At 40.9% G+C, this 26,183-nt stretch overlaps 1 protein-coding gene across 4 annotated transcripts in view; it reads left to right on the top strand.

Annotated features, from left to right (window-relative positions):
- The window catches only part of tns2a (tensin 2a), a 72,776-nt gene that overhangs the window by 40,496 nt on the left and 6,097 nt on the right, over positions 1–26,183 (top strand). For 3 of the 4 annotated variants that reach the window (XM_008412773.1, XM_008412772.2, XM_008412774.2), the window contains exons 4-20: positions 5,268–5,306; positions 5,729–5,770; positions 6,323–6,372; positions 7,043–7,226; positions 7,636–7,686; positions 7,788–7,910; positions 10,670–10,734; positions 12,565–12,648; positions 13,770–13,882; positions 14,870–14,930; positions 15,067–15,142; positions 17,190–17,319; positions 20,220–20,285; positions 20,395–20,511; positions 21,553–23,124; positions 23,411–23,576; positions 25,096–26,165. In XM_008412773.1, the coding sequence (XP_008410995.1) occupies positions 5,268–5,306; positions 5,729–5,770; positions 6,323–6,372; positions 7,043–7,226; positions 7,636–7,686; positions 7,788–7,910; positions 10,670–10,734; positions 12,565–12,648; positions 13,770–13,882; positions 14,870–14,930; positions 15,067–15,142; positions 17,190–17,319; positions 20,220–20,285; positions 20,395–20,511; positions 21,553–23,124; positions 23,411–23,576; positions 25,096–26,165 (4,009 nt within the window). The remainder of the gene's footprint in view (positions 1–5,267; positions 5,307–5,728; positions 5,771–6,322; positions 6,373–7,042; positions 7,227–7,635; positions 7,687–7,787; positions 7,911–10,669; positions 10,735–12,564; positions 12,649–13,769; positions 13,883–14,869; positions 14,931–15,066; positions 15,143–17,189; positions 17,320–20,219; positions 20,286–20,394; positions 20,512–21,552; positions 23,125–23,410; positions 23,577–25,095; positions 26,166–26,183) is intronic. The other variant, XM_017305809.1, reaches the window with a different exon arrangement.

Genomic DNA, 26,183 nt, shown 5'->3' on the forward strand with positions numbered 1-26,183 from the left:
TTTTTTTTTTCTTGCGTGATAGCAATGCGCTTCCGTAATGTGTCAACAAAAATACCTACATTGTAAAATATCAGCACTAACCTTAGAGAACCAACTATTCTTGAACAGATGAGAGAATGCAAAGGAAAAGATTTTTAACTGGCACAAAGTTGAAAGCTTCACTGGACTGACTTTATAATTAAGATGCACGTAAGAGAACAGAGACTTCTGTTTGTACTAGGACTAATTTGGTGATACTGGATACATTGGAGAGAAGATGGTGGAGATGGAGCTTCTAGGCATGAGGAAGAAAGGAACACAAGAGTCATGGAGCAATGGAGAACCTTGAGGTTCTGGTTCTGATGGACTAAAATAAACCCAGAAACTTCATTTTATCTTGTAGAAATCCATTGCTGGCCCTAAACATAATGATAAAGATTCAGATACGCTGATAATTTTGCTATATAATTACATTCTGGCACTTTGTTTTTTAAAATGTGCAGCCTTTTGGATTCAGGTAAAGCAGTCAAAAGATAGCCACACATACACGTTATTTTTTATTTTTCAGTCCAAATGAAAAATTAAATTCACATCCAAAGTTAATATTATGTAGTTCTGGTGTTTCACACAGTTGACATAAAACGACGTAGAAGTTGGTATGAAGACCTGAGAACAGCCAGGCTGTTTGCTAATGGAAAATGAATCTGGCCGAGGCGGACCGAGACCGTACTGGTTAGAGGTGGTCTAGTGGAAACGTGCCTTCAGCTCCCTACACAAAGGCAGAACCTAGAAGAGATCCTTATGGTCTGTCAACAAGCATCAAGAGTTCTGTGGACAGACTTATTCTCAGTTACTTCTCCCAAGGGCTACTATGACTCATAGCATCTTAAAAATCAACTACAAGTTCTTTTAGAACCAAAAACATTACACAGTAAGAAGGTACAACGTTACAAAACCTACTTCTTCCCAGAGTTCATCCAGGAGCCAAATCTCAAGATCAACGGTTGAGATGAGACTGGACCCCAGATGAGGCTTAACCACAAATTGAAGGAAAAACCACCAACCATTTCTCAGCCTGAAGCTCCTCTGGGACCTCTGGGAAAAGCTCCAGCTGACAACTTCATCAAACTGTTCGAGAGAATGTTGGGCATTCTGCTGATCTTGAACTAGAATGCGAGCATTTGCAGAATCTAAGATAGAAAATTGTCTTTGCTATTAAAACTTTGGGTTTTGTTTAAATGTTCTGTGTCTTTAGTGTACATGTACCCCATATTTTGTTGGTATTCCCTCACAAACGAACTAACAAGGTCTCACAAACGTTTCCCCAACATTTCTCACAGCAACAACATACCAAGGCTGCTACCTCACGCTGTAGTTATCCCTTTCAGAGCCCACAGCTCCTAAGCCCTGCTTTAAAGGGAGTGTTAGCTGTGCATTATCCATTTGCTATGCTTCTTTCAGCTTTGATGGATCAAAGAGTGTGTTGGGAAACCAGAAGAGTTAGGGCAACTGTAGCAAAACGAAATGATGAGAGAGTAAGATGACAGAGGGCTGGTAATGGGAGAAGGAGGAGAGCAAGGATGGAGCTGAATGGAGAGGAGAGGACAGGGGAGGAGAGGGTCAAGGTCTCCAGAGATTTATCCACCTGGACTAACCTGATTGGAGGAAGGTAGGATGAATATTTGAGTGTGCAAAGATTGAAGTAAATGAATAAATGTACTTTGGATCACATTACTTGAAATTGGATTGAAGTATCTGATAAAGTAAATCCAGAGCAGGTTGGAGTAAGTTTTGACTCTTAATGAAAACCTAAAGAGAATGTTGGAAGAAGGCGGATCCAAGTTTGGAGAGTTGACAAACGGGAAGCATTTTGTTTGAAGCAGATTAGACGAGAAATGAAGTGAGGAAAGGGGAAGGAAATATTGGAATCTGAAGATGAAAAGCAGCGGAAGAAAGTCTAAGATAGGAGAATTTTCCACTTAGTGACCCAAAAAAACAAAATAGAGGATATGAAGAAGGAAATTAAAAGAGGTATTCAGGGTTCTCTAGTCTGGAAAAGTCCGTCCATCCATCCATCCATCCATCCATCCATCCATCCATCCATCCATCCATCCATCCATCCATCCATCCATCCATCCATCCATCCATCCATCCATCCTTCTGTCTTGCTATCATCCTTTTAACTTTCCATCTATCCATTCTCTGATTTAAAATTCAGTTCATAAATACTTCATTCATGCCAAATGGAAATTAAATTGAGCTACTCCAACATGCTGCCACCCTAAGAACTGCAATTCTAGCAAGTTCCATATTTAAATCCCAACCATTGTAGAAATATTTGCCAAAATTGCACTTAAAGTCTGTAAATGCAATTTACAGACTTCTTCGACAAGAAAAATGTGCAGAATTCTTGGGTATTTGGGGAAGAAAGCATTGGAGAAACCTGAAAAAAAGAAGATAAGGCAACATAAACCCAAAACATCCAGAAACATTAAAGAACACACATGCCAGCTGGGACGTAGACAGAAATGGAAAATGTTGTGATCAGGATAAGAAACAGGAAAAGAGAAATGATATTTATGGATGCAGACAGAGGTGAGGATAAAAGAGCAGCGTTAAAGAGATGTGGGTGGGTGGAGGTTCAGTGAACAGGAAGTTTGTGCGTAAGTGTTGGCCGGTGGGGATGGAATCTGTTGCGGTGGGGGGTGTTTTTTCTGGCTCTCTGTAGCCACCCTTACTAGGCCCCTTGACTGGGCACTGAGAGAGAAGGATGAAGAGGAAGAAATGGAGGAGAGAAATAAAGGAAAGCTGGTAATAAAGAGAAAATGAGACCAATATGTTTTCAAGCTCAGCAGTGTCGATAAAAACTCATTAATTCCAACGAAACTAGTCTGATCGGTTACATGAGACAATAATTGGAGCTCTGACATAATGTAGACTATGAAAAGAAACTTSTCTATGTCAGTGAAAAGTGAGGTGTTGGACTATCTTACAAACAGTGAAGCAGCAGTGAAGTCAGAGGTGTGCTTGAATTTTTCAAGGTGCCAAAAGGGTAATATATATATAAACCAAAATATTGGTTGTCTGCCTTGACAGAAATATTGCTGAAATTTTCATATCAGTGCATCCCAACTCTGTACCTGTCTTCACCAGATGGGTACAGATAGGTGCCAATCTGTGCMCATCCTAAGGACCCAGGCTTGATCCTGAGTACAAACGATAGATGGATTTTAACTTCGGCCCCATGTGGTTGCTGAAGAGGAGCATCTATTCTCATAGTCACTCATACAGAAACGTAGTCAAATTAATCATTTGATAGACAAACAGTCTTGCTTCAACTTTCATCAAACAAGGCACGTCTCTGAATTTAGCTCTTTATCAGTTCCTCAGCTTTCCTGTTGATGTCCGATATTTCGTAGGGGCGGCAGTGAGCAACTGAGCCCCACGCTGAAAGAAAGGAGAACAGAGAGGCTAACTCAGATTGCCTGCGTGGCGACACACCCCCAGGATCAGGGCCGCAGGAACTTCCCCTCTGTGCACAATGAAATCTAGACAAACCCTTGCCCTTTTCCTGTATCCAAATAAACAGTCCAAAACGGGCTCTTTGGCTGAAACTTGCACACATGTGTTTGTGTGCGCATGCACAAGTGAGACTGAGTGTGCATGAGTTACATAAGTGTGATTGTGGGTGTCAACCCCTGTATATTAGAGCTAGCTGTCCAGCTCTGGCTTCCTTTGGTTACGGTTCACTGACCTGTCGGGCCGTACAGAACATGGGAATCAGACACGTCTCTCTGCTTGTAGGTCTCCTCTCCAGCTGTGTTTCCCTATATCTGCCTCCATTTTTGCACATACTTCACATTTAGCAAACAGGCTATTCAACATAATTTATACTTGTATTTGACACTCTTGCTCTTTTTCAGTTGTGCTCAGTATTCTTTCAATTTTCAAAGTGGTTGAGAAATGTAGATGGTGACATTTTAAGTGTCTTAATTATTTGACAGTCAAATAATCCTGTGCTGTAAAACTGGGTGAATGATTTAAACTTATTAAGCTAAATATATTTAATGAAGTTATTAAGAAACCACTTGTTCTTTATTACTACTACTTTATTTGCAAAGCATTTTAAAAACAATCTCTATAGAACTTAGCTACCACAAAGTAGTACATTCAAAATGTCTGATTTAATTTAAAATGTTTGATTTGTAAAAAGTCGTTACTGTAGTGATCTGTAAATATGATTTTTAACTCTATATCTAAACTCTTAAGATTGGTCCAGTTAATTACAGTCAGATTTAATAAATTTGAATATTCGTCCCGATGAATGTAATTTGTTGGATTAAAAATACCTTTTGAAAATAACCTTTAAGCAGGTATTAAAGATGAATTTCCTTAAGCACATAATTCTGCTTTTAATATTTTTTTATTGGTTTGATGTAATGTTCTAATCTTAAGTCATGTTTTCATTAGCTGTTAGCAGAAAATCATTGTGATTAAGAGAAATAAAGGTGTTAAAACATCAGTCTTTGTCTAATATGTCATGTGACTCACTTGGTGATGGAGTTACTGAAACACATTATCTTTTCTATTCTAATTTATTGAATGCTCCACATGTTTATGTTTCCATTTCTGCTTCGAATGACCACTAAGCTATTTTATTGTGATACACAAATTCTGAACTAGATTAGAATTATTTTTGCCATGTTGTGCTTTGCAAATTCACTCAGTTATTTTTGTAGTTGCATTATATTGGACGAGTTTCCAAATTTTGACATTTATTGTGTAAAATAATCCTAATCCTAAACTTTATTTTTCTGAAATAATCCAATAAACCAAAATATAAAGGTGACAAATTGTGAAGAATTAAGATTGCCCGTTAGCACAAGCTAGCTCATTAGCACAGGTTAGCTTGTTGTAAAACAGCTTTTGTTTCGAAATGTGGCTACCATTCATTTCAGTTTAGAGAAATGAAATAAAACATACACAATTTGTCTCGTCCTTTATAATTTTGTAACACTCCTCCAAAACATCAGGCTAACTTTAAAGTTTTTTTCCTTCTATTTCAAATGTAGTAATTTAGCCTGACTGGTGCCCTTATTAAACCTCAAGAATAAAAACCTAGTCACATTTATAAAAATTTCACACCATTTTTWAAAAATATTTTCTGTTTATTCTGAAGGGAAACACTTGTCTTAAATTATTTCTAAGCTTTCAACCATATGTGTTCTAGTGTAGAGTGCCAAAGATCTTTTCTTTTTTTTTCATGTGTTTGTTTTTGCGTGTTCCAGGTGACGTCTGCATGCATCCCACCTCCCTCCAATGATCTGGTGAGTCTCCTTTGTGCATACTTTCTTTTCTTCAAGAGCATTATATGTACAGGAGAGGTTTTCCCACTCCGTCTATCCACAGTTGGGAAGTGTGGCTCTCCAAAACCACTGCATGGTTTTGTTTAGAGGCGAATTACTTCTGGGAAGCCGAGCCCTCAGCTCGGTTGGAGCTCGGTTCATTTCTGGAGAGCAGTAAAAGTTCCAGCTTGGGAGGTGGGGGAAGCAGTTGATGTTGCTGTAGGAAGTAGTTGTGTTTATCCATTAGGGAGTCTATTTGTTTAATTAACTCTGCTTTCCTTCCTCTGTTTTGCCTCTTCCTCTAACCCCTTTCCTCCTCTCTTTTGCCTCTCTTTACCCTGTTTCCTAACTCTTACTCCCATTTTCTCATTTTATCCAATCACCTCATCTTCTGTACCTCCTAGCAGCGTAGAGGAACAGCTCCTTCTCGACACAACCAACACATGGTGAGCACATTTTAACATTTATTCTTTCACCTCAGTTTCTCTGTTCCCACTGTCCAGATGTGAACTAAATATTTACAACTGGATCATGGGGGGATTATTTTCACTTCCAATTTTAATATCAATACCTGAGGTTTAGTTTCATCCAATACTGATCAGAAAAACAGTGCTGAATTTACTTAATGTTTCTTTTATTTATTTTTAAATACAGACGTAAATTTACTAAATTACTAATTTATTTGATACCTCTGCACCAGTACAGAACTCTTAATACATCAACAGATAGCAACTGCAAAAGAAGAGTAAAATATTCAGCTAAATACAGTTTTCTTGGATCCCGTTTAAACAACTTCCATTACTATTACTACTCTACTAGCAGCCTGAGTTGTAGTTTCTGACTGGAAAGTTTTTTTCCCCTTTGTGGCATTTGGACTTAGGCCTAAGTTTTCATTAAAACTTTGCAACCATTATATCCAAAAAGCCTAAATTAGCACTGTAATCATTGATGTTGGGAACCACTGATGGAAAGGCCATGTGTGTTCATTGTCTTTACAGGGATCAACCAAGTCTCTAACCTACACCAAACAGAGGAACACCCTACCGAGGTAAAATCAGTCTCATTGATTTCATTCAATGTACTAAAATACATTGTGTTACAACTATATCTACATATTATACCTAATAGGTAAAGTCAAGGGTCTCTCACATGTGCCTTCATTGCTCCCTGGCTGCCCAAACTGTGCTTTTTCCATTTGTTCCTGTTTCAAACCACCTTCTGTGTGTTCACAGATGAAAGTTTAATGTCACAAAGTGATGCAGCAGTTGGATCTGATTTATGTTACACATAGAATCCAGTTTCCCATAATTCATGCTAAATGTATTGAGAAGTACACCGTGCAAACATCAAGGTAATCTTTGACAAATGTGTGGGTATTTTTCAGTCATTAATGATTTTGGGAGGTGAAAATACTTTTTCACTGTACCGTATATCCACAATTACATCTCCACTCTTCCTAGAGACCATTTAAAGTCACTGTAAATATATATTTTGTACTTTATTTTAAGCTGTAGTTGGTTAGAGGACATCAAAACTTTGATGACTTGTGTACATTTTGATAGAGTATGAAGCTCCTATGTATGAATTATTAAAATTCATGTCTGACCACCATGCGAACTGAGGATTTGTACAAGCTTATTTGACCAAGTCAGCTCATACAAAGAGAATTAATGCAAATAAAGAGCCTTGAAATAATCAAACGGGTCTGGTCTTCACAGGAGCTTCAGTGTGGACCGTGTGATGGAGCGCGTGATGGAGCGCCACTACGACTTCGACCTGACGTACATCACTGAGAGGATCATTTCTGTCTTCTTCCCTCCAAAGCTGGAAGAGCAAAGATACCGGCTCAATCTGAAGGAAGTGGCCGCCATGCTCAAATCCAAACATCAGGACAAGTTTCTGGTGAGGAACACCAGCGAGTTGTTCAGACCTTTCATCTAACAAATGTGGGGTCTGAACAGATGTTCAAGCTTATGCAGCTTGTTGTACAATAGAGTTTGGCATGTACGCTGCAGCTACAGCAGATAAAAAAATATATAGGTCACGACCACACATAGCAGCCAACATGAGGCAGGCCCTCAGCAGGCCCTCAACAGGCCCTCAGCAGGCCCTCACCAGGCCCCCAGCGGGCCCCCAGGAGACCCCCAGTGGGCCCCCAGCAGACCCCCAGTGGGCCCCCAGCAGACCCCCAGTGGGCCCTCAGCGGGGCCCCAGTTGGCCCCCAGCGGGCCCTCAGCGGGCCCCCAGCTGGCTCCAGGTGATCCAGGATGGTCCACTGTTTTTTTCCGTCACACCCTCTCTTCTGTTCCAGCTCCTGAACCTCTCTGAAAGACGCCATGACATCACCCGACTAAACCCAAAGGTAGATCTCTTCTTCATGTATTTCTCCAATAGTCCAACAATCGTTCGCTTAATTTTCTCAATTCGCACTTTGTCGTTCATCATGTTTCCACCGTGCCACAGGTCCACGACTTTGGCTGGCCTGACCTCCATGCCCCGCCGCTGGATAAGATCTGTGCCATATGTAAGGCCATGGAGAACTGGCTGACCTCTGACCCCCAGCACGTGGTGGTCCTTCACTGCAAGGTCAGAGTTCAGGGACGGTTTCTCTCAGACAGACATGCCAATGTTTCCCAGGCTCTTAACACAGATGCTGAAGGTTGATTTAAAGAGCATGCTTCATACTGATTTGCTTTCACAGGAACTGATAAATCAACTGCATGTTGAAAGGCTGACTGAAGGTCACCGGAACAATGCATTTGTATATATAACACATAGGAAGCAGCTTGAACTGAACAGAGAAAACACTGAAATAAAAATGTGAAAATTCCTATGTCTCTCTACGCAGGTAGTTTAAAATCAGGATAATTTTTCTTTCATTTTCTTTAACTCTTAAATCTGGGGTAGGGAACTTTTTAAAAAATATATGTTTTACCCATTTGTTAAGACCCACCATCTTCTGACAGCATAATGTGAGGCAGATAATCTGTGAAAAAAAAAAATTAAGCTCCTCCACCTTCTCCCAGCCCTACTAATGCGCCATTGCTGATTAAAAAACAACCAATCAGAACCAGGAGGAGAGTCTTAGCACTGTCAATCACGCTCCTATGCTAATGTCAAAGAAATAACTTAGCATTCCAGAAAACCCGTTTATCCGGCATCATCTGTGGCCATGCTAAGTAACTGTGATTGATTGAGAGCACTAAGAACCTCCTCTGGCTTTAATTAGTTATTTCTGACCAAGTTGGTGTATTTCTGTAGTTAGCACTGAGAGAAGGCACTGGAGTTCAATTTTTCACAGATTATCTGTATGTTACCATACTGCCATGACAAAGTGAAAGTTTTAACAGAAAACCTTTTTCAATAAAAGTTACATATCCCAGTTTTAAAAGGTTTGTTTGGATTTATTGAAGTGAGGTTCTGTGACGTTATCATCAATAAAGATGTCATATCTCTACTGCAGAAGCTGATATCTGCAGTTTTCCAAGGCTACAATAGCCTGTCAAGTAGCATTGAAGCAACTGTGTGTCAGGTTCCGAAGCTGATATTTTTTTTTTGATAATTAAAAATATATATATCCAAAAGAATATTTTTCTATATGCCCCATAGAAAAATTCTTGAATTGGCAAAATGTTCCCAAATAATTTGGAGTTACATTCCACAGTAACAATCTGTGAATATGAGGTTGAAAGTTAGAGATTCAGATATGTTTGTGGGTAGTGGCTGTTGCTTTGTTTGGCGCAGAGTTCCTATATAAATTGATGAGCCTGATCAGCTGGTTGGACAATTGTTCAACCAGCTGGAGATCGCAGGAACATCTGGAGATCGCAGGAACATCTGGAGATCGCAGGAACACTACGTCTGATTCAAAATCCAAATCTTTAATGAATTCTTGGTGGAGCTGCAGCGAACTGATGAGTCGCAGCTGATTAGCATCTAATCGGTACACCTGCCAAGCTCAATCGGCACGACCCAACAATAAGGGAAACTTCATCTGATTTTGTCAGATTGGAACAAAGTAACTGCTTTGCAGCTGTACATATGCAAGCTTTGTACCATATATATCTTGCAGATGAAGATATATGGTCGTTTTTGAAAATGAATCAGGAAAGCTTGGATGAGTCTGGGCCAGGCTTTAGAAAGGGCTTATTGAGATAATTGCCCAGAGCTCCAATTTTTATATACAAACAATCCTCAGTTATTTGAAAATGATGACGTTACAGTCATTTTTGGGGAACAACATGGATGTACTGGTCAGGGGATGTAGTAAACCTACCAGGCATCAATTCATGTATAGGATTACCTACTGATGTATTGTAACTTGCATTATTAGAAGGATTTTGCTGTCATGGATAGGGCACCAAACCAGCTCCAGCCCAGGGGCCCACATTCTTATAATTCTGGCCCTGGGATGAGTGATTGTGCATATTACAAAGTTGGAAAGATTTTTGGAAGGTTTATGTATTCTGAAAAGTTACCTAGATAACAGTTAAGTTTTTGGTCAAACCCTTGAAAAAGTTCCTGATTTCCAACCTGTGATATGGCTATGTGCCTTTACTTTCGTTCTCACAAAGCATTAATACGGCTTAATTTCTCTGGCTGCTAATCCTGGTGTAAAAATGTTACATATGAAGTCAGTTTGGATTAAACTAACTGGACATTGAATTAATCGTCACCATTTTTCCTCTAAAAAACAAAAATCCTTGTCCTCAAAAGAACCAGTTCATTCTGGTGCTGACGACTGGGCTTCTGCAAGTTTTGTTATTTATTTATTTTTATTACTTGTTGATTTTGGTCTGAAGAATTGAAATAGTAAAAACCAGACAACTCCTGAGCCTTGCCGACTTTGCAGAACATTCCAGCTGCAGGAAATTATCTATCAGCTGCAGACCACACCAGCGACAAAGAAAACCGAGTTGCTGTCAATACAAAAAGTAAAAAAATAAAAGTTCTCCACCAAGAGAGAGGCACGCAGCAAAATGAGCTTTAATTTGTGCTCATTGTGCTAAAGGGGCCCTTATGCTGGTATATGGAGGGGGTCCCAATTGGAATTTGGAGCTGGAATGTCTTTGGAATGTGTCAGGAAGTGTGGAGCTCTTGCTGTGAAAAAGACGCCACAGGGAGCTTTTTAATTCCAGCTCAGCAGCCTTTGCACATTTCTCCATGTTGTAGTGTATCTGGTCTGCTCTCCCTTTTCTTTGCATCCCTGAATCTAAGAATCAAGGTCATACCTCAAATTTTCAGATCCTATAAGCCGTTTCAGTCACGAGGAAGCTAAACCGCCCTCGGTCAGATCAGTTCATGATGATTTTTTATGTATTTCTCTCTCTTTTCTCCCCCAACAGGGCAACAAAGGGAAAACGGGTGTGATTATTGCAGCCTACATGCACTACAGCAAGATCTCTGCAGGGTGAGTGTGAGCAGAGAGGAGGTGCAACATCACTGCTGAATTTCTGGTTCATTAAAATGTCTACGCTTTAAGTCAACAGAATGTCAAAATATATAGGATTGAACTGTGCATATCTAGTTATAGTTACACACCCCTGGGACAATGACAGATGACATGACATTCAACTAAAGCAATAAACCTTTTAAGAGGAAAATAAATACATTGAAAAAAGTTTGATACTCCAGTTATATAAGTAATGCACACCCTTAAACTGATGTATTGCTGAAGCACACTGGTTCATTTTCAGCATTCAGTCATCTTTAAAATTAATCTATCAGCATCCCACATCATGATTTGGTAATATCTGATCATTCTACCTTGCAGAGTTGTCCAAATCTATCAGACTGTGAGAACATCTCAGTCAGAAAATCCAGTTAGAGAATCTTATATTCATAAATCAGATTCAACATAATYGATAATGTATAATATGTGCGTATGCACAAAAATTATGCAGCGCCATGTTTTGCGCACAAACCGGCATGTATAAAAATGAACATTACATAAAAGTTTGAATAAATATAAGCTAACTTTTTACCTGCTGTGAAAATGTGTGGCAAAAGTAGGACTTATAAAGGACAGGTGCGCAGGTATACACGTACTCACAGCTTTATACATTTGAATTATTTTTTGCGCCGCACTTTTCAAAATTTGTTTGTGCGACAATTTTTTGTGTAAAAACTGTGCACTCTTTTATACTTGAAGCCCCAGAAGACTGAAGGAGAATCAAAAGGAATCATAAATATTTTTCATCAAAGCATTAAAGTGCTGAAATTAATGCAACCAGATTACTGCAGATACATGCCAGATTATTCATATAAAGAGTTTTGAAATGATTCAAAACTTTTTAAATGGGGGAATGTACACAATACATTTAAGGACTTATTACAGATATTAATGTTTTTTTGGGGGGGGAGGTTCCTGTTGACTTTTTTGTTATTTTGTTAAAGGGGACCTATAAAAAGAAAACTAATTTTGAATGTTTTTGTGCTTCTATTTGGGTCTCTGCTGATTCTGAAAATAGCCTAAGTGCATAAAAAGAAAATCATCCTGGCTGGTTTTTGGCAATAAGTTAATGTTGTTTTGGTGTCTGTTATATGTGCCATTTCAAAAACCTTTAGAATGTAACGCCACAAATCAGAAAGTCCTTCACCTAGCAACCCCAGCAAAGCTGAGTCTATTACCTAGCAACCAGATCCGACCTACAGATGGTTTTTTCAGCTAGTATCACCAATGTTGTTAACTTGTTACTATCCATGTTTTCTGCATTCTTATTGGTTGTGTTGTTCTACTTCTACTTTTCAAAGAAGTACAGTTGTATAATTATGCCTCTGTTTTTAGACATTTTCACGTGCGATTGTAAAAACATTGAATTGAGGGCAGGGGGCGTGGCCAGTGGCTGATTATTTGGACTTAAATAAGTAGCTGCTGGCCCTAAAACAACTTATTCTGAAAGGAGCTCTAAAAAGCAGAAACCAGAATGAAATCTCATGATCTAAGAAGGATTTTTTGCAAAAAATAGAATGAACATGTTTTGCGTAGCCCATAGATTTATCCTAACCTGTTTAAGGAAGAATAATAGGTCCCCTTTAATAAATTAAGTGTGTTGGATTCCTTTTAGGAACAGTGGAAACCAGTTTATCCTGTTCTCTATGCCAGCTGTATCCTTTCCATGTACTTTTTGGAGCTCCATGATGGAAACCGTTAACTCAAAGCACTTGTGTGTTTGCGTGTGTGTGTGTCTCTGTGTGTGTGTGTGTGTGTGTCTGTGTGTGTGTGTACATCTGTGTACAGAGCGGACCAGGCTCTCAGTACTCTGGCCATGAGGAAGTTCTGTGAAGATAAGGTGTCCTCTTCCCTCCAGCCGTCCCAAAACAGGTAGTGGCCGCAGGATGATCTGAGAGGAAATAAGTAGGGAGGATGCAGTGAGGCAGGGGGTGTTGGTGTCCAACAGCATACGTTAAATTAATGAATGCATCCGATTGGCGGAAAAGGGAAACGGAAACCACTTCTGACCTTCAGTTTTTTGTTTGACTGTGGTATCTTTAGTTTGAAAAATATCAGAAAGATTTTTGATTAATATTAATATTTTCAACTTACAGTTGGTTGTGTCATTTGACAGTAATGTCATCACTTTGTTATCTGTTTGTTTCTTTTACCCTCCTTGGGTTATAAATACTAACTGGGTACAGCTAGCTAAAATGTTAGCTGTGCTAACCCTAACGCACTAATCATAAACATTAGTTCTGCTAACAAACAGCATTTAGGGGGAGCTATTGCTAAAGCAGTAAAATGTGGACATAAGGAGGGTTAGCTGAAGTGCTAATCAAAAATTTTGTCAAGTGTGCTGACCACTGAAGGCTAAAAAAAATCTGTCAATCCATGCTGAAATCTTTCTTACTAGAGAAAGCTAAAATATTTTCCTTTCTCGTGTTGAGCAGAATTTATGGCCCAACATTACTTTATTGCTAACATGACCAAATTTCAGACAAGCTTCAGGTGTCAGACACCATATAGATGAGTTCAATGACCCCAAACTCCCCATGATTGCAAAACAAGTCCATATATTCACCAATGAATAATCTTTCCTACTGTAGGAAAGACTTCAAATTGCTTACAAATAGCTTTTAACTCTTCCCAGTTTGACAGGCATCAGTGATGGCTTTCCTAAAATTATTGTTGATGTTTTTCTGCCTTGGCATGGTTTTAACACACACACTTGCACACTCCAAACCCCATGCTTTTGAAGAGATTTTCACATAGGCTAAACCAAATCAGCAGATCATACTTTTCCATCTAAATACATTGAAAGTAGTTTTTGACGGTCATAGAAGCAGCTGTTTCCTCATGCCTGTAGCCCAAGAACTGAGAAAACATTTAAACTAAGCTCAGCATTTTTTTTCCTCTACCAAACATTTAAATACTAGTGGTTACCTGGCAACAACAATACATGTTTTTCCTACTTCTTCCTGATTCTTATGTCCACTTCTTTTTCCCAGGTATATTTATTACTTTGGAGGCCTTCTCTCTGGGGCGATAAAGATGAACAGCAGCCCTCTCTTCCTCCACCAAGTTCTTATCCCATCACTTCCCAACTTCCAGGGTGAAGGAGGTACATTTCTTCATTAGTATGGAGCCAAACTATTAAAAATAGATTTTCTTTGTTTCTGGAAAATCTGTTCAATAATCATGAACTGGGAAAAAACCTGCCACGCTTAGTGCTGGGGGGTACTAGGGCAGTCCACTACTGGGCTATCATCTCTTTGTATTAAAAAATGTTTAAAGTTACAAAAATTTAGAGTTGCACAAGCAGGCATCATAATATGAGATGCGAGGCCAAGGGGCAGGTGCAGGAACCATGCAATTAGGCACCGTTTTGCTCCCAGTTCAATGGGTAAACTACAAATCCAGCTTAATCCTTAAATTTTGCTCATATTACTGGTGTACAAAAACCCCTTTTTTAAAATAAACAAATGACACTTAGCCTGGTGGGGGGTCCAAGTGTAGCCTGATGGCCCACCAGGCTTATTAAGTGTGTTGGGGCATTTGGGGCCACCCTGATAAAAATCCTGTATCAGACAGAACATCAGCAAAAAGCCTCAAAGTCAGGAGAAATAAAAGCAGGAAATGTATTGGACGTTTTTTCGCTGCCAAAATAAAATGCTACATCATAATATAATTTGACACTGTGATTCAGGGCAAAGAGGGAGAGACTTTATGTTTTGATGTCTGATGTCCTGAAGATCCTGATGTTTTTCTATGAAACTATGCTTCCACGTTCAGTTGTTGTAAGGAAATTCTTAACGGAACCCAGAAGTACCTCCTGTCCCTGATCTGCTGTCCCTTCATATAAAGACACATCCTATAATTGGATGTGATGTTTGTCTTGGCCCTGACAGGCCTTCCCAGTCAAATTGCAGCAGTGTTTTCAATGCAGACGCCATAGTCGGCTGAATTCGCTCTCTACCCACACACATGTCCGTCTGTTTGTCTTTAATCTGATGATCGGGTCCAGAAGGAGTGGATGGAAGTCAGCGCATTCCTCCGTCCTGATGCTGATAATGCTCGCAAAGTCTAAAATTATCTCTCCTCTTCCTAGGTTACCACCCCTTCTTGAAGATCTATCAGTCCATGCAGCTGGTCTACACTTCAGGCATATAGTGAGTCTACTTTCCTATTGAAAGGCAAACTGATGGACCAGATAAGCATTGACATTTGACCAATTTGTTCTAAAGTTAAGCAGTAAAAGAAGTGTTGCGTACACCGTCTTGTTTCTGAAGCCATTGTTGTTCGCAGTGACCTTCAAGGCACTGGTGGGAGGCGACTGTGTGTGTCCGTCGAACCGGCCTTGTTGCTGAAAGGTGACATCATGGTGAGTCGAATGTGAAGGAAATCCCACACTAAAGGCCTGTGCTGCAAAACATACATCTTTTATTTTTGGTCTAGTTTCTAAAGCAAATATCTTAGTACACTTGAAATAAGACAAAACAAACTTACAAGTAACTTTTGCAAAATATATGAGCTTGTTTTAAGTCAATAATTTCTTAATATTGATTAAAAAATGTGGGATAAATCACACAGTTTGTCTGCAACATCTGATATAGAAAAAACAAAAAATATCAGAACGAGAAATATGCTTTACATGAGTCAAAACTTTGACCTTCGGATCAACATATTCACACCTCTTGAACTGTTTCTCATTTTGTCCTTTCACAGCCACAGACCTCTAATTCGAGTCTGATAAAAGCAGAGGATTTTATCAGACTCAAATTATTAACACCCCAACACAATTTAGGGTTTAAACGAATCTTTTCATTTTGCTTGCATGTTGCTTGCATTTGGAATATTTTGGACCAACTTGAGTATTTTGGGGGTTATTTGTCTTGAGTTTTTTTTTATCTTCCTGCCAGCTTTGCACATTTAAAATTTCACCCATTCTTCTTTGCTAAATAGCTTAAACTCCATCTGATTGGATGAAGAGTTTCTCAGTTTTTATTTTTTGACACGGATTCTCAGTGGATTCAGGTCTGAGCTTTGACAGGACCATTTTAACACAATAATAATGCTTTGCTTTGATTTAAACTTATTTTAGTTCTGGTCGTCATGTTTAGGTTGTTCTGCTGAACTGTGAACATTTTATGGGGGTTTATTTTGCAGTTTTTTAGAGGTTTTCCTCCAGGATAGTCCATGATTCTTTCCTGAGCACTGAGCAGCTTCCCTGTACTCATAGAGCGAGGGTGTCAAACTCATGTTCTGTTCAGTCTACATTGAGATCATGAATTTCCTTAAAGAGCCAGTTGTGGCAGACCGTATTAATAAAATTACCTATTAAACTGTTTAAACAATATTGCTCACACCTTATTTAATGAGTAAAATTAATATTTAACATAATTTCACATTGATTTGACTAATAAAATAACATTTAAGTGCACAATTCTTAACTTGTAGTTCTATTTTGCCCTTTAGGGTGTTGAGGGCCACATAAACTCAAGGCCTTGGGGCCAAATCTGCACCGCCGTAGCTGTTTGACACTTGTGTTGTAGAGGAAAAGCATGATGCTGTCAACATTTCACCATGGCGATGATGTGTTTATAGTGGTGTGCATTGTTAGGCAGTGGCAATCTGGGTAACTGTCTCCTTCTGCTGCCTCCTACCCAATTAAAATGCAGGAAATATTATGAATTCTGGAGCAGGTCAAAATGCAGTGAARTTCTTCACAAAACATGTAAAATTGTCTATTTTCCAACCCACAAGCAAGGGGTTCCAGCTCCCCTTTAACTGCACACACATGAGAGGAATAAAAATGTCCTTCAAAACTCAGCTGATGGGTAAATGTACTTTTTTTATATGGTGTTCCTGTACAAAATCTCCCCATCTGTTCTTTTGCCACCCTGGGTGACTGCCCATATCATAAACCACCAGTTCCAATCAGCAAAAATGTTTGGTTTTAGTCTCATTTGACCAGAACACTCTTCTACATGCTTGTTATCTCTCCCTGAGTTTTATTTACTTATTTTGTGACATGTGAGGGCAACTGGTCACAAAGGATTTTTAGTTAGAATCAGAATAAAGACAACAAAATACAAATGCACATTGCAATTTTCAGACTTCATTTGGAAGAACTTAGGAAAAACATGCTTAACAGAATGCATTAAAGCCTGTGGCGAAAAAAATTACAAAATGTGGAAAAGCTCAAGGGTTGTGAATAATTTAGCAAGGCCCTCTAGTTCAGACGGGGAATAAGAGCAGCTTGTTAACCAGATATCCTAATTTGTCTGTGTGTGCAGTCTGACATTTCAAAAGTGTAGGTGTCACTCTTCAGGGAATATAAGGCCTCCCATTAACTCCACAGGCATGCAATTATCCCACATCTGCTCCAAAACTCCATTGTTTCCCTCACCTTCTGYTGCCCCCTACAGGTGAAATGCTACCACAGGCGGGCCCACGGTGCCGACAGAGACACGGTGTTCAGGCTGCAGTTCCACACCTGCACCATCCATGGATCCCAGCTCTGGTTTGGAAAGGGGGAACTGGATGAAGCTTTCACCGGTGAGTTTATCCACTTGGGTAGATGCAGCTGACAGGAGTTAAGGAACCATAGGTAACAGATATGAAGAATGAGGGTTTGGGTTTACAAGTTTGTTTTATTGTGTACTTTTTTTAATCCGTTCGCGAATGGAAGAGAGGTTTTCATGCAAAGTCGTCTTAATGAGTAGCTTACCAGTTTTTGGTTGTTTTTTTTGCTTTGTTTTGTTTTGTTTTGTTTTTGTCTTTGTTTTTTTTTTGTTTTTGTTTTTTTTGTTTTTTTCAAAGTTTCTTCTTGGGATTTGGCTACTTTTTTACCGTTTTCTTTTGCTTTGTTAGACAGTTTAATAAAGACAGACTTTAAAAAAAAAAAAACAGAATATGCCTGATACATACACATCCATATGGAGTATGCTATTTTTTATTTCAGAATAGTATTTTAAATTATAGTTTTGCCCATACTCTATGATATGTTTTGCTTACATAGATCTAAACATGCTAAAAATTTACAGCAGTTAATTGATTTTTATTAACATGCAGAAGTCCCGACCGTGACCCTTTCTATTGCGTTTCTGGTATGAACATAAATCTGATGCACAAGCGACATCCGCAAACAGCAGCAATGGACGAGGAAGTTGCTTCTCTCAGCCCACTGGTGGTTCAGTTTTGTTTAGAAACTAAATGATCTGATGGGATGCTGGAAAAGATTATTGTGTTCAAGCTGTGCTAAAAGGAATTAGCCCATCAGCAAAGCTATTGAAGCCTAAAATAGCATGTCAATGCTTAAACATGTTGCAGTATAAATGTCCCTAACGCTAAGCGTCCGCAGTCCCCTAAAGGTATGAACTCCTTCATTTCTAAAGTATCATGATCAGGGGTTTCCAAAACACTGGAAAGCTGAATGGGTAGATTAACACTTTAAACCAGTCTGATTGTTGAATAACCTGAATAGCAGATTAAAAACAATAAATGTCTGTTTTTGAGCTCATATATCTATTTATGCAATAATTTAGCAGCAAAAATGGGCTTTGAATTGAAAATGTAACTGTTACGACCAGTCTAGGGGGGGCCAGGTCGCAACATGAAGGATCCATCCTCCTCTGATCTCAACAACCGACACACACAAAGTTGAACAGTTGATAATTATTATTTATTTTAAAAAGATGCATTTTTGATAAATGTGTTACAAATGGAGTACTTGGCTTCAGAGTGAGATATCGCCGAAAACAACAAACAAAAGGAAACTACCTAAATAGTAACAGAAACTTACCTAATCGAAAGTAAATAAACCAAAGGACAAAAACTTACCTTCCTAACTTAAGAAAAACATGAGAAAACTGAGGAAACATAAACGGCAGCTCACTCCTACACTCCAGAATTCTAAGATGAACAAAGGAAAGGGGTGTGGCCGGTGGAGATGAGTCGAGGATGGGACACAGGAAGTCCGCTTCACCAGCTTTTATGCCCGTCACTTCCGGAAAGCAGCCAATAGGACATCTCCGTCGTCTTCTTTGAACCAATCAGGGATGGGCACCTGCACACTCATCATTCATAATTAACTTTACGCCGTCAGTCGTAACAGTAGCTTACTTTGTTGGGATATAGTTTCTGATCAAAATGTGATTAATTACAGATCCTGCAATTAACTTGATTAAAAAATTTGATCGAGTCCCACCACTAACATACTGTATGTATTTCTATGTATTTATTTATTGGATTGTTCATTTAGGTCTTGATTGAAACCCTGTTGTGTATGCCTTTGTATGAACTGAACATGATTCTCTGGTGTCGATGGTCCAGACATATCGGATGGTGTGGAGCAGGCCACATGAGCATCTCTGTGGACCCTCCTGARAGACCCATGAGTGATGTGATCCCTCCAGCCCACGCTCTCACCAGAGCTACGAAGGCCATCTGAGAAAAGATGGGAACAGTAGAATATGTTAAATGGTTATTTCAATAAACAGTATCAACACAGATCCTGTGTGGCAAAAGGACACTTTTGAACATAGTCTGAAACTCCACAGCCAACAAGAAGCATTTTTTAGGGTGGAGCCATGGCCTCCCCCTGGTCAGCCTTTGCACATGTCACTGCCTACGTGGCTCAACTGCCTGTCACTTTGCTGTTGTTGCCCCTGAATTTCCCTACTGTGGAACTATGATATTTCTCTTTCCAATATGAATTAAATAAAGTTTACATTTCATTTTCACAGAAAATGGTTTTAATCAGCAGCTATAAAACCGTATTACTATGAAGAACTGCGCTTCATTTGCGTTATTGAAGAGCAGTCCTTTTATATCTTATAAATTGTTGGAAAGAAAATGGTATTATCCCCCAAATACCTAATTTCTTTGGGTCCTGTTATGGTATATCGTCATCTCGGCACTGACTGACATAATAGCAGCCTTTGAAACTGGCATTGTGGGAATATATCTGCAGTGGTTTGGCCTCATGATATTGTGGTCAAATAAATCCTTAAATAGTAGTGATTTAATCCCCATCTTGGAAGTAATAACAGTTCCCTGGTGTAGAGTACAGTGAGAATTAGATGTGATGATACACGGTTGGTAGACATGCATTACTTAAGTCTGTAATGAATGTGTTTCTTACTTCAGGTCTTCCTCAGTTTCACTTTCTCTGAAATAACAGACTGCATGTTTGTAGGAACAGTGTGGTTTTTATTCCATAGATGAGATGAAGCATTAAAGTGTGTGATTATCGGTCACGCACCTCAAAATACATCGGTGGAATAAGTATTTGAGCTTTCGAGGGTTTTCCAGCATGCTAAATATACATTTCCCTTTTATATATCTAAATATAATAAAATGATTTACATTCAAAAACAGATTGGCTTTTCTATAGCCAAGAATCCGGTTTCTATGACGTTTTCCTTTTAAATGAACATTTGTACTCTTATCCCCAGATGAACGATTTCCATCCGATGCCACTGTAGAGTTCGTCTTCTCCTCGGGTCCTGAAAGGGTCAAAGGTCAGTATGCCCAACTTTAGATTTTGCTCAAGTACATTTCTGGACTTTTATGTTATTCACTTATTCAAAGAAAGAAAGAATTGGAAACCCAATGTGTGCTTTTCCACAGGCCGTGAATACCACAAAAACGACCCAGCTGTCATCGTCGACTACAACACTTCAGATCCAGTGGTTCGCTGGGACTCCTATGAGAACTTTAACCAGCGATATCAGGACAGCCTGGAGGGTAACTGTTGTCTTAATGCACCATTTCTCAAATTTCACCCAGCCTAGACAATCAGAGGCACACAATCATAAAATAACTAAAGTACAACAGGGCTGATAAGAGTTTGTAAGTCAGTTCATCACACAACTAAATAATACTGTTTACAGATGATGTGGTTATGTTGAGATCTTCATGCTTTGATCTGAATCATTTCACATCCAAGAGTCAGTGCCTCTGGTTCTTAAGTAGCCATTCCACTCAGTTCTCATCTCTCTTCAGTCCTCTGTAGGAGATTTCCTCCACTGATTGGCCCGACTTTCAACCGGGCCAATAAGTGAGCGGGAGGAGGAGTTGTGAGAAATTAGGCACATTTTTTTTGCTGCTTTATAATTGTAGTGCACCTTTATAGGGTTGTAGTTTGGCAATGGCTGCAGAGGAAATGAACAAATCATGTGTACAAAGCAAAGCGTAGAACAAGGGGCTGGTTTTTACCATGCTAGGTCAGGGGCAATGGTTAAATTTCTTGGTGTCTTGTTTGATGGTGAATAGACAGAATGGGACTTCATTGGAGTTGTTTTGTTTGTTTGTTCGTTTGTTTTTGCTGTAGTGTACCATGGTACAAAAAAAGACTCTAAAAAGCTTCACATTTAGAGTGAGCATTTTATAAATCAACAATATAATTGTTGATTTGAAAATTAACAACCTCATAGGTTGAAGATTTCTGTCATTCAGTGGGGAGATCATTGTAGAGCCACTGCTCCTCCACATCAAAAGAAATTAATCGAGGTGGTTAGGTAATCTGAACAGGATGTCTCCTAGGCACCTTCGTTTGAAGGTTTTCTTGGTATGTCCCACTGATAGTAGAACCCATGTGGACCTCAAAGCATTATGAAATGCTTTGGGGTCCAACCTGAATGAGCAGGACAGAGGGATGCTGAGAAGGATTTCTTGGTTTCCCTTCTGGATTTTGTTAACCTCCACAACATAATCTCTGATTACTGAAAAACAGTGAAGGACATTACCACAATATTAAACTGAGCTGTCTCTTTTATTTTGTTTCAGACATTGCACATACCCGAGGTCCTTTAGATGGAAGTCTTTACGCTCAGATAAAGAAGCGACGAGGTCCCAGCTCTGGTTCTCTGACCTCAACCAATGGCAGCAGCCCAGCGGGAGGCCCTGCAGAAGACAGACCTGATCATCTGATCCCTCAAGGTTCCGACTCAGGCCTTTCAGCCCATTCCCTCCACTTGAACCAATCATCAGTCCATCCTGATCACCCAGAGGAACTTGTTCGCCCACCACCACCGACCAGACAGGAAAGGGAGGAGCTGGAACGTCTCCTTGGTGGGATTGAGGGAAACAAGGATGGAGAGCGAGAGACTGCCATTTTAGATGATGGCGATTCCTGGCCCCCGGAGAGAATTGGGACATTGAGGCTCAATCGGTCATGTTCTTGCAGGGATGATTACCGGTCTCAGCGCTGTGCTGAACCGGGGTGTGACCGCACCCTCCTCATGCCAAATGGCTACTGTCTTGATAGAGCTCCCGGCACTAATGGGCACCATGGGGCGACCCCTTCCACCAGTCCAAACCCAGCTGGTCCTCCATCACACATGGATATGTGTCAACATTACAGCCCACATACCCACCAGTCCCTTCCTCCACCAGATCTAGTGTGGGACCGTCAGAGTGGCCCACCCCACTACTTACACCGCTCCTGTTCAGAGGCGCCCTCATCTAGACATATTTGTCCGTACCCATCACCAGACCTCACCCCTCATTCTCATAATCCGCCACACCACCATCCCGTACCTGCTGCTGGTCGACTTTACTGTCGTGAAGATGTTCCCTTCCATTATCCTCCTCCACCTCTCAGTCACCACCACACCCACTCACACCACCCAAAACCCTCCACCAGTCCAACTTACCATGACATAATGCTGATGGATAACCTACCGCCCTCTAGCTGTCCTTGTAGGGACTGCAGCATTAGAAGAGAAGATTCAGCTGCCTATCACACCCTGAGGCTAGAGCGCGGTGACAGCTTTCATTGGGACAGAGAGGCAGAGCTTCAACAACGAGAGGCAGGACTCAGGAGAACGAGGGAGACGGAATTAACCAGAGGGCCAGAACTTCACTGGGAGAGGGATCCTGGGCTCAGACGAGGCAGAGAGCTGTCACTCCACTGGGAGCGGGACAGGGAGGCGGAACTGCAGTGGGAAAGGGACAGAGAAGCAGAATACTGGCACAGACGGGCCACCGTAGCCTCCTACGGCCCACAGGGACACGATCTGCCAGCCTTCAGTTTTGACCCTTTACCGTCAGGTCACCCAGCTTATCCAGAGGCGTCAAGGTCCCACGCTCATTCCCACCTGGATCTGAAGTACAGCAGCAGTAGCAGCGGGTACCAAACACCACGTCAGGCATGCCCCTGCTCACCGTATCAGCCCTCGCCATCTGAAAGCAGAGGCTATGCCTCGGGCTACCAGTCAGAGTCCACATCTCCTCTGCCTCCTCCTTCCTCCATGGTGGGGACTTGCAGCCACAGCAACGGGCCAGCAGACCATATCCCTAACCACCACCACCACCATGCGGATTCACAACAGTCATACAGCTCTGATTCACACACTGGTGAGTCACAGTAAACACACACTTTCAGTCGTATGTTACTACTTAACAGGAATGCTGAGGGAATAAGTCATCCCTAATCAACAACAGCATGCATTGAAAGGTTTACTCCACATGCCAGAATCCTTTTGCATTACTCACAAACTCCTTCTTGTTGGCTGTGGAGTTTCACAGCCAACAAGCTTTTGCCCTGTGTGGCAAAAGTGTCCTCTTGTCACACAGGATCTGTGTTGATACTGTTTATTTAAATAACCATTTAACATGTTCTACTGTTCCCATCTTTTCTCAGATGGCCTTCGTAGCTCCGGTGAAAGCGTGGGCTGGAGGGATCACATCACTCATGGGTCTTTCAGGAGGGTCCACAGAGATGCTCATGTGGCCTGCTCCACACCATCCGATATGTCTGGACCATCGACACCAGTCCACACCAGTAGCCCACTACGCACACAGGAGAGGTACTCCATATCAGCTCTTTGAATTTGAAGATTAAGTTTAGAGTGTTTTCAAACTTGATAGTCCTGTAGATTTGGTTTGATTAGGAACCAAAATTCCAACATTTGTTACATTTTCACACTGCACTGTCAAAGGTACCTAACCCTTGCTCTTTGAAAAACCTGTTTACCCCATCCCCTTTGGTAACGCTACACAAGAAACGCTGAAAGAAATGACACGGAAACTTCTGAACACAACTTCTTCCCTAATGAAATATAAACAAAAATGGAATGGCAAGATATTACTGTGATTTGTCTTTGGCAAAAGAACACGAGCCATTTATACCACGTGTTTGTTTTGGTTGCACTGTAGTCTGTTTCCCATTTTTGGTTACTGTCTGGTTACTGTTCACATATGTATTCGAATCACACAGAGTTAATTTCAACCGAACCAAAACGGAGGCTTTTAGGCGGAATAGAGTTAGTTAATTTTTTTGACCTGCATCACAGTTCGATTACACATCCACACTTCCCAAACAAACTGGACTGTCTAGACAAACAAAGTAGCGTTTGATTAAAGTGGACTAAACACGGTTGGTGTGAATGCACCCTTATAGTGCCTTGCATTGGACCTCATGTTACAAACACCAACACTAAAGTATTTTATGAAAATTTTACGTGACAGGCCAACAAAATTATACATGTTTAGCAGTCTGGAGGAGCAGCAGAGAACCACAGAGTTGGTGAGAAATCTATTGATAGGACAAATGTTAGTCATACTCTGCATATCTGATCTTTATTAAATCATAGCCAGAAGAAAGTTTACGTCAAAAGAAAGTTATAGGTAGTCCCGTTTGTCACAAGTCATATAGGGAACACAGCAAAAATGTGGAAGAAGCTGCTCTAGTAGGATGACTGTTGTGTTTGCACATCTATATGTAGAATCTACATGCAAAATCCCACATATGGAAGAACACCAATATCACCCTGAACATGTGTGTTCATCATACCCACACAAAGGAACAGGCTTCTCTTCAGCAGAGCTAGTGAAGCTGTCTGGCATGTTTCCCTTCCAGCTACAGACCTGACTATGAATAGGTGATGAACAGGCTTCTGAATCATTTGATGCCATGATTGCATTGTAATGCAATCATTTGTAATACTAGTTTAGATTATTTCATTTTCTTTTGTCAGATTGGCCCAGTCAGTCCAGAGAGTCTTGGCAAGTTCTGATGGTTGATTTCCCTTCCACTTCAAAAAGATACACTGCTTTTTACTGAATAAGAAGCCAGTAAAGTATATTAATGCTTATGATTGTACATGACAAAATGTGAAAATGTTTCAGAAATATAACTTTTGCTCAACACTGTAAGCATGTTTCTTATTTCGGGAGTTTGTTGCTTTTGTTCCACTGCAAACTGGCCCTAATTAACTCTATTAAATTAACCAAAATTTTGTTGGATCACATTCCCTTATGTCGATATTTTTAATAACTGCACACACTCAGCTGTTTTGTGTTTCTCATTGTGTCTGTCTTTTAAAGTCCCAGTCCCGCAGGCAGAGATTATGAGATCCGGACCACAGATATCATCAGCAGTGACAACGAGGGTTCCCCATCACAAGACGGACACTTTAGTAATGCTAACGTCATTCAGGAATCATCAGCACACCCAAAAACAAGCACCAAACAGGAGGACCCTTTATCACCCACCAAACCAGATTCCCCACGGGTAGATCCCCCCAAAGCCACAGCGCCTCACCAAAACTGCACCATAGATGCACCCTCTGCTTCCCCTCTTGACTCTGTGACACCGACCACAACAAGCCGGGAGCACTGCCAGGTTCCCTCATCATCAGCACCAAACACACATCCCCAGACTCTCCCTCTCAATCCTTCAGAAGCTGCTGCTGTCCCTTCCACCGTGGTCCAGACAGTCACCCCTTCTCAGACCCAAACCCAAGCCAATGGACTGAGTTCAGCACATGTGAATGGATTGTCACCAACAAAGTCTCACCCAGAGGGCCCCAAATCCCCCACTTCCAACCCTCCATCGGCCCCTGCATCATCCCCATCCTCACAGCCTGGGTCCAGCAGCATGGATGGCTCTCCGGTCTCAGATGTCCCAGTTCCTGGTTTTGCCACCCTGGGCAGGAGGTTAATGTTGAGTGGGTCAGAATCCCACCACCCTAACTACCTGCAGCACCATGGACCCCCCCACCACCACTACGCCATCCTGGACCACAGTGCTCCTCTAGACGCTAGTAAGAGAAATGGCTATTTTGGTCCTGCCCYGCACCTGCCCCCGGCCTCCTACTCCAACTACTCCACTATTTCCATCCCTCTCCCCCACCCACAACCACCTCTGCCAGAGAAGCGACATCATCCTGCCCAGCCGGGCTCCCCCTGTGAGGGGGTGAGGCCAAATGTGGGCCAGGCACCTCCTTCTGCCCAGCATCAGCACCATGTTACGTTTTCTCCCATGGTGGGGGAAATTGCACCGCTTGCAGGACACAACGAAGAAGTGGAGGGTGAGACCACAAACCGAGTCAGTGTCAAGTTCGTCCAAGATAGTTCAAGGTTCTGGTACAAACCAGGCATCTCTAGAGAGCAAGGTAAAGTCACCAACTAAC

The sequence above is a fragment of the Poecilia reticulata genome, linkage group LG7, assembly GCF_000633615.1.
Source record: "Poecilia reticulata strain Guanapo linkage group LG7, Guppy_female_1.0+MT, whole genome shotgun sequence".
Classification (NCBI taxonomy): Eukaryota; Metazoa; Chordata; class Actinopteri; order Cyprinodontiformes; family Poeciliidae; genus Poecilia; species Poecilia reticulata.